Source organism: Aythya ferina (genome assembly GCF_964211825.1).
Source record: "Aythya ferina genome assembly, contig: HAP1_SCAFFOLD_61, whole genome shotgun sequence".
In the NCBI taxonomy this organism is placed as follows: domain Eukaryota; kingdom Metazoa; phylum Chordata; class Aves; order Anseriformes; family Anatidae; genus Aythya; species Aythya ferina.
In genome coordinates, this window is record NW_028181447.1 from 147425 (window position 1) to 155675 (window position 8251).

At 42.9% G+C, this 8251-nt stretch overlaps 1 protein-coding gene across 1 annotated transcript; it reads left to right on the plus strand.

Moving 5' to 3' along the window:
• The first annotated feature begins 232 nt into the window (after positions 1-232).
• LOC311428367 (uncharacterized protein) lies at positions 233-7114 on the plus strand. The gene is made up of 2 exons (XM_084539868.1): positions 233-369; positions 5342-7114. Exon 2 carries the CDS (start codon positions 5397-5399, stop codon positions 6822-6824), a length of 1428 nt encoding a protein of 475 aa, XP_084395994.1. The 5' UTR covers positions 233-369; positions 5342-5396; the 3' UTR covers positions 6825-7114.
• The last annotated feature ends 1137 nt before the right edge of the window (positions 7115-8251 follow it).

Consider the following 8251-nt stretch of genomic DNA (forward strand, 5'->3'; position numbering starts at 1 on the left):
GTCTGTGTCTTCCTTCCGTCGACAACAAATGTCCTCGCAACAAATGGCGCCCGAACAGGGACCTGCAATACAGGAACAGGGACTTCGCTGGAGTTGAACCTGAGCTGGAATTGTACCTGCGAGCCACGGTTGGACGGAATACAAGGACCGGTCCTGCAACGCAGCTCAGGAGGTGAAAAGGATTACAAATTGCTGAATCCCCGTACCCGAGGCCTGAAAGGTGAATGGAAAAGAAACCTGGAATACCCACACCCGCACCCGCAGCTCGGAAAGGGAGTCCTCGCACCCGGGATGAGCCTATAGAGGGTCCCGCCGGAAAGCGTCGCCGAGGTCTTTGCAAAGGCTGCAACGGTACCGACGTATATAAAGGTATGGAGAGACAAGCGGCGTATGATTTGCTCAAATGCTTTTTAGAAAAGCGGGGCACACAGGATATATGTTGTAAAAAGGAATTACCAAAGTTATTAGCTTATGGGGTAGTTAAGGGTTGTTTTTTAGATCCTGATACTGTGTTTGAACAAGCAGAGTGGAGGAAGTTTGGGGATAAATTATTTGATGAAGTAATTAGTGATAATAAAATAGCAAAGAAATTGATGAAGCCATGGAGGGCGGTAACTAATGCATTAGCAACACATCAAGCTGAACAAAAAATAGCTGCTGCTGCAACAGAACGATTAGGATCATCCAGTCAGAAGGGGGGGGCTTCTGCTTCTTCCTCTACTCAGCAAAGAGCTGAGGAACAAGCTTACCCCTCTCCACCATCATATAGAACAATTACAATTCCAAAAGGGACTTCGGTACCCATATCAGGGGAAGAAGAACCCTCACAGTCACAGCCACCGACAGCCCCGCCTGCACCCTCGCCCGTACAATCAGAGAACAGAGAAAGGGTGGGTGAGGAGTCAGGTACAAATTCATTTTCAACAAGTCCATTTAGAATCAATGTACAGGACAGGGAGGAGACATGGAAAAAAATAGCGCATGAAGCAATGAAGGAAGGGAATCTTGAAATAGCAGCACAAATAACAACAGCCTATCCGGTGGTGTATTCACCTCCAGATGCACAGGGAAATGTACAGGTTCAGTTGACTAATTTAGATTGGAAATTATTAACACAATTACGATCTACAGTAAATGAGTCTGGATTAAAGGGAGAACCTACTCGTCAAATGTTAGACTATATTTGGGGGACAAATATTCTGCTCCCAGGAGATATTCGTAGCATAATGAAACTAATCTTGACACAGCATCAACAACTTTTGTTTAATGCATATTGGCACGGTATCTGTCAAGAAGAGGTAGCGATAATACGCGCGCCTGGGGATCCCTTGTATGGTGTTACATTAGACGAATTACTGGGTGTGGGACCATATTTTAGAACAGAGGCGCAGGCACTCTTGGGACCAGACAAAGCTAAGGTATCAATGAATCTAGCCAGAAGAGCATTAGAACAAATTAGAGAGCCGGGGGGAATGCCGTCCTACATGGGAATTAAACAGGGCAGAGAGGAACCATTTGGGTTGTTTATCGATCGGGTAGCAAATGCGATACAAGCAGCGGGAGTTCCTGATTATCTTAAAGGCACTATATTAAAGCAATGTGCACTCCAAAATTGTAACCCTTCAACTCGTAGTATATTAGCTACGTTACCGAGTACTTGGACAATAGAGGAAGGATTGGAAAGAATGTCTCAGGTACCTGTAGGTCCACAGACTATGTTAGTAGAAGCAGTAAAACAATTAGGTGATAACATGAAAGAACAGTCAAAAGTGTTTGCAGCCCTTGCTCCTTTGCAAACCCCCGGTGGACGTCCTATTAGCCGAGTATCGACACCGCAATATCGTTGTTTTCGATGTGGTGTTGCGGGACACATTAGACGGAATTGCAAAATAGAATCTGTGTGGTGCCAAAATTGTCAAACAAATACTCACAGCACTTCAGCATGCCGCCGAAATGCGTCGGGAAACGGCCGGAGCAGCGGGAGGAGCCGCCCCGCGACGACACAAAAAGTGGCTTTTACGACAACGGCAGCGACGGCAACAGCACCAGCACCAACTGCGACGAATCCTTTTTTCTCCGACCAGCCACCAGAGGGAGCCTCGGCCTGGATTTGGCAACCGCAGTCGATGTGACTTTATTGGATTCGAGACCCACCAGGGTAAAAACAAGACTTATTGGACCAGTTGTTGTTAATAAGGAACCTGTGGGAGCTTTGTTAATAGGGAGATCGTCTGCCACCATGAATGGATTACAAATATTAACTGGACTTATTGACAAGGATTACTTTGGGGAAATACAAATTATGGTTTCTGCAATGTTTCCTCCAATTCATGTGCCGAAAGGCACAAAAATGGCACAGTTAATTCCTTTGCCTCATCTTGCTGAATCATTAGCATCGGAATCTGCAAAGGATCGAGGACTGGGAGCATTTGGCTCCACGGGAAAAGTGGCTTTATTGACACTTGGTATGCGACACAGACCACGACAAAATGTCACTGTGTGTTTAAAGGATGAGAAAATACAGATTGAGGCATTGTTGGACACTGGTGCTGATGTATCTATAATCAGCACAAAGGATTGGCCCTCACATTGGCCTACATTTGAGTCTAATGCTACAGTTTCGGGAGTAGGAGGTGTGACTCTTGCTCGTCGGTCACCAGTGCTACAATGGACAATAGGTGATAAGGTGGTACAATGCAGTGTCTCCATCTTATCACTACCTGAAGGAGTACAAGCGCTGGTGGGGCGAGATATCCTTGCCCAAATGGGAGCAGTTCTCACGACAGATCATCAAAATTTTTAGGTGTGGCCATTGCTTGGACTTTCCCGATCCCACTTAAATGGAAAACTGATGAACCTGTATGGGTTGAGCAGTGGCCACTGAAACGGGAAAGTCTTTTACATGCTCATAAATTAGTACAGGAACAGTATCAACAAGGGCATTTGAGACTGTCAACAAGCCCTTGGAATACTCCGATTTTTGTGATTCCCAAAAAATCAGGGAAATACCGTTTGCTACATGATTTACGAGCAGTTAATAACCAGATGTGTGCTATGGGAGCACTGCAACCTGGATTACCTAATCCTGCTATGATACCAGAAGGGTGGAAATTACTAATTGTGGATCTCAAAGACTGCTTTTTTACAATTGCATTACATGACAATGATAAACAGAGGTTTGCTTTTACACTTCCTGCTATAAATCGTGAAGGACCATATCAGAGATTTGAATGGACTGTGTTACCTCAGGGCATGCGTAATTCACCTACCTTATGTCAGCTCTATGTTGATGCAGCACTTCAACCAATTCGCCGCACATGGCCAAAAACGATTATTTACCATTACATGGACGATATTTTGCTAGCTCAGGAGGAGATATTTTCCTTACAACAGAAAAATGCCCTGGCAGTTGCTCTTAAACAAATGGGACTGGTAATTGCACCAGAAAAAATTCAGGAGACAAGCCCTTGGAAGTACTTAGGGTGGAAAATCACAGATTCTACTATTCCGCCTCAGAAACTTACTATCCAATCGAACATCACAACTCTCAATGATGCTCAAAAACTGCTGGGAGATTTACAGTGGATTAGGCCAGTGGTCGGAATTCCAAATGAACTGTTGAATTCCCTTCGACCTTTATTAAAAGGAACTGATCCTGCCGCAAAGGTGACATTATCAGAACAACAATCGGAAATATTACAACAAATTGCATCACTGATCACAACGCGTGTCACACATCGACGCATACCTGACAGGCCACTGGATTTTACTGTTTTGTGTGGTCCACAACACTTGATGGGTGCTATCACACAGCAAAAAATAAAAACGGGGGAAAAGGAAATGGAAACTGTGGTATTGGAGTGGATAGCTCCCCCATTGCAACCCCGAAGAACAATTCAAGAAAAAATTGACACGCTGTCAGAATTAATAAAGAAAGGAAGAAATCGGATACTACAAATAGACGGAGTTCCACCAAGTACAATCTGGGTACCAATAAAGCCAGGTGACTTGGAATGGTACATACAGAATTCTGAAAAACTACAAGCTGCATTATTACAGGATGGCGCCACAATAGTGGCAAAGACATTACAATCAACTATATTGTCATGGATGGAAAACCAAGCATGGATAACCCAGCCCAAGCGGTCGGATTCTCCGTTAGCAGATGCAGTAACTGTTTTCACGGACGCTGGAAAGCGCTCCAAGTCTGCTGCAATAACATGGAAAGACGAACAAGGCTGGCAACACCAAATTTTAAAGGGCCAGGACAACGATTCATTACAGACATTAGAGCTCTATGCGGTTGTATGGGCATTTATAAAATGGAAAGATGCCCCTTTAAATGTAGTATCTGATTCTCTGTATGTAGTAGGTATAGCTAATCGTATAGAGGACTCTGCTTTAAGAGATGTAAAAAATGAACGCCTTGCAGAATTATTAACTAGCTTACAGCTTGCTATAGCGCAGAGAAGCAAATCCTATGCGGTGATACATATACGAAGTCACCAATGGGTGGAGGGACTGGGAGAAGGCAATGCTCGGGCGGATAAATTAGTTGCCGCTCCAGCCACTGAAGCGCCATTATCTCCCTTCTGTAGAGCTAGGGAGGCTCATGCTATTTTTCACCAGAATGCTAAGGGACTTGCGCGGGCTTACAAACTGTCTAGAGCTGATGCACAAGCGATAGTAAAAGCTTGTCCAATATGTAGTAATTATAATTCAGGGGTGGGACTCGGAGTCGGGACAAACCCCAGAGGGCTTAAAGCCAATGAAGTGTGGCAAATGGATGTTACTCATGTTCCAGCATTTGGACGATTGAAATATCTGCATGTAACAATAGACACTTATAGTCACATGATCTGGGCTACACCGCAGCCTGGAGAAAAAGTTCGGGATGTACGACGTCATCTTGCCAGTTGTTTTGCAGTAATGGGAGTACCACAGACTATAAAGACTGATAATGGTCCAGCCTATGTTAGTGGGCCATTCAAGCGATTCATGGAACTATGGGACATTAAACATATTACTGGTATTCCACATTCACCAACTGGTCAGGCTATTGTGGAAAGGGCTAATGGAACAGTTAAACAATATTTAGAAAGGTTTAAAGACATTATTGATGTTAGAGAAAGGGTAGACAAGACTCTATTTGTTCTGAATCATTTGTGTGTTTTTGGGGAACATGACGAACCACCTGTAGCACGTCATTATACCAAATCTGAAAATGATAACAAATGTGCTATGAGAGTATTGTACAGAGATATGAAAACAGGGCAATGGTTAGGGCCTGCTGATGTGATTTATGTGGGACGAGGTTATGTATGTGTCTCTTCCCCTACAGGTCCGACCTGGGTGCCTAGTCGGTGTGTAAAGCCAGCCATCGAAGAAAGAAGAGGATGACAACGATCATGGCTGAAGTAACAGAACAAGGGACTTTGATTATGCTATCAGTTATAATAATGGCTGGACATGGTAATGCTATCTTAGGGAAGATTGACCCTCAGCAGAATATGTGGGTCACCTGGGCTAATGAAACCAGACAGAGTTCATTTTGTCTGTTTCTTGCTTCTGCATCTGATCCTTTTAGAACATGCTTGTTTGGGGTTCCAATAGGGGATCCAAAGGAACTGAGTGAAATGTTAGCACCATACTCTGCCAGTGTTACTTTACTTAGTAGATCCCTTTCTGCTAATGTCTCGGATGGAGTAGTTGCTGCCCTGCAAGCTCTTAATAACTCATTGCCATGGGACCCTCAAGAACTGGATCTCCTGGGGTCTGTGGTAGTAGGGAATAGCAGTAGTAACTGGACACAAACATGCTTTGTACTCCATGAAGGGAAACAAAATAAAACGCACTGGACCAACATAACATCGAGGACCCTTGGATTTGAGGCCAATGGACATTACTGTGGATGGAACAACACCGGGAATATTAGTGTACCATTTGGGGCGTATGGAATAGGTGATACCAATTCAATCTGGTTTCAAAGTCAGGCCAAAGCTTTGCCACCTGGTATGTTTTTAATCTGTGGGGACCGTGCATGGCAAGGGATACCAGCTAGTGCTTTTGGGGGTCCGTGTTACCTAGGACGACTCACACTTTTCGTTCCAGATTTGCACTCGTGGAAGAACTCGACAGGGAGCAGAAGAATTAAACGAGATCTAAATACTTTGGGTTCTGACTGTAATGATGGTGTAGAACTGTGGGGTCCAGCAGAAAGATTCTTTGCTTCTTTAGTGCCTGGTGTGGGAACTGCACATGCTTTGACTAACATTAATAAGCTTGCTTGTTGGGCTGTTAAACAATCAAATGTAACAACACAAGTTCTTTCTGAAATGTCGCAAGATATGGAGAGCATAAGACATGCTGTGTTACAAAATAGGGCCGCTATTGATTTCTTGTTATTAGCTCAAGGACATGGGTGTGAAGATGTAGAAGGAATGTGTTGCTTTAATCTCTCTGATCATGGGCAATCAATTCACAATCAATTGAAATGGTTAATGGATCATACACAAAAAATTACGATACAGAATAATTGGTTTGATGATTGGCTTAAATCTGTCTTTGGAAATGTAGGGGGATGGGTTTTTAACTTAATCAAAGAGGGACTTCGCCTTTTGCTTATAATTGTATTGATTATAATTGCTGCACGGGTAGTCTTTAGCTGCTTATCTAGGAAACTAGAACAACTCACAGAGAAGGTGTTTGTAGCCCAAAATAAAAACGGGGGAATTGTGGAGGAATGGTTAAGCGAAGTAGGCCATGTGAACATTGCACAGCTAGGAGGCCGCAAGTTAACAAAGTATCGAACACAGCTCAAATGAGCCTGAGAAAGTACGTAAATAAGCCTGAGAAAATACGTGAATGCGGCCTGGGAAGGAATGTAAGTTCTGGGAGGTTTTAGGGAGGTTTCAGGGAGGTTTCAGGTACAAGAACATGATATCTGTTGGTATGCTGGGAAAGTACTAACTGTGTTACTTTGGTGGGAAACTAGCTGATAGAATAGAGAAATGCACTAACCAATCATGAGCTTAGCTTTTGCAATATGTATGAGCTAATTATATTGAATTAGATAAAAGACGACTGAGCTATCCAATAAATCGAAGTTCACTGATCACTCATATTGAGCGTCTGTGTCTTCCTTCCGTCGACAACAAATGTCCTCGCAACATATATCCTCAGTGATTTTATTTATGGCCCTCAAATCCTGAACTAGCCTATAGCTTTTTCATCTGCCTTTTTAATTGGCAATATGGGTGCATTGTATTCTGATTCGCATTCAATCAATAATCCATACTGTAAAAATTTATCAATTATCTCTTTAATTCCTTTCCTATCTTCTATCCTCAAAGGATATTACTTAACCTTAACGGGTTTCTGTCCTGGCTTTAATTTAATAATCATTAAGGTCACATTTTTAGCTCTTCCAGGGACTTCAGTAGCCCAAACTCCTGGACATACTTGATCTGTGATCTCTAAAGGTATTTCACTTTTAGGGTCAGTTTGTATTAGTGCCAAGCTTAACACATTTATTAGTTGTTCTTCTCCTGTTCTTAATTCCATTTTCCCCTTTTCAAAGACAATTTCTGCTCCTACTTGCTCTAATAAATCTCTACCTAAGAGTGCCCATGAGGAGCTAGGCATAGATAAAAATCTGTGTATGCCCCATTGTTTCCCTAACTTGTACTTCAAAGGTTCACAAAAATAAGCCTTTTCGGTTACACCTTGTCCTGGTTTCAGTTAGAACAGAGTTAATTTTCTTCCTAGTAGCTGGGAGAATGCTATGTTTTGGCTTAGGATGAGAAGAGTGCTGATAACACCCCGATGTTTCAATTGTTGCAGAGCAATGCTTATACCAAGCCAAGGACATCTCAGCTTCTTGCTCTGTCCTGCCAACAGGCAGGCTGGGGGTGCAGTAAGAGCTGGGAGGGGACAGACCCAGGACAGGTGACCCAAACTAGCCAAAGGGGTATTCCATAGCATCTGACGTCAGGCTAAACAATACATAGGGGTGGCTAGCCAGGGGGAGGGGGCCGGACTGCTCGGGGTTAGGCTGGGCATCGGTCAGCGGGTGGTGAGCAATTGCATTGTGCATCACTTGTTTGTACACATTATTAGTAGTGGTACTATTATCATCATTGTATTATTATTATTGTTATTATTATTATTATTATTATTATTATTATTATTATTATTATTATTATTATTATTATTATTATTATTTTGTCTTATTAAACTGTCTTTATCTCAA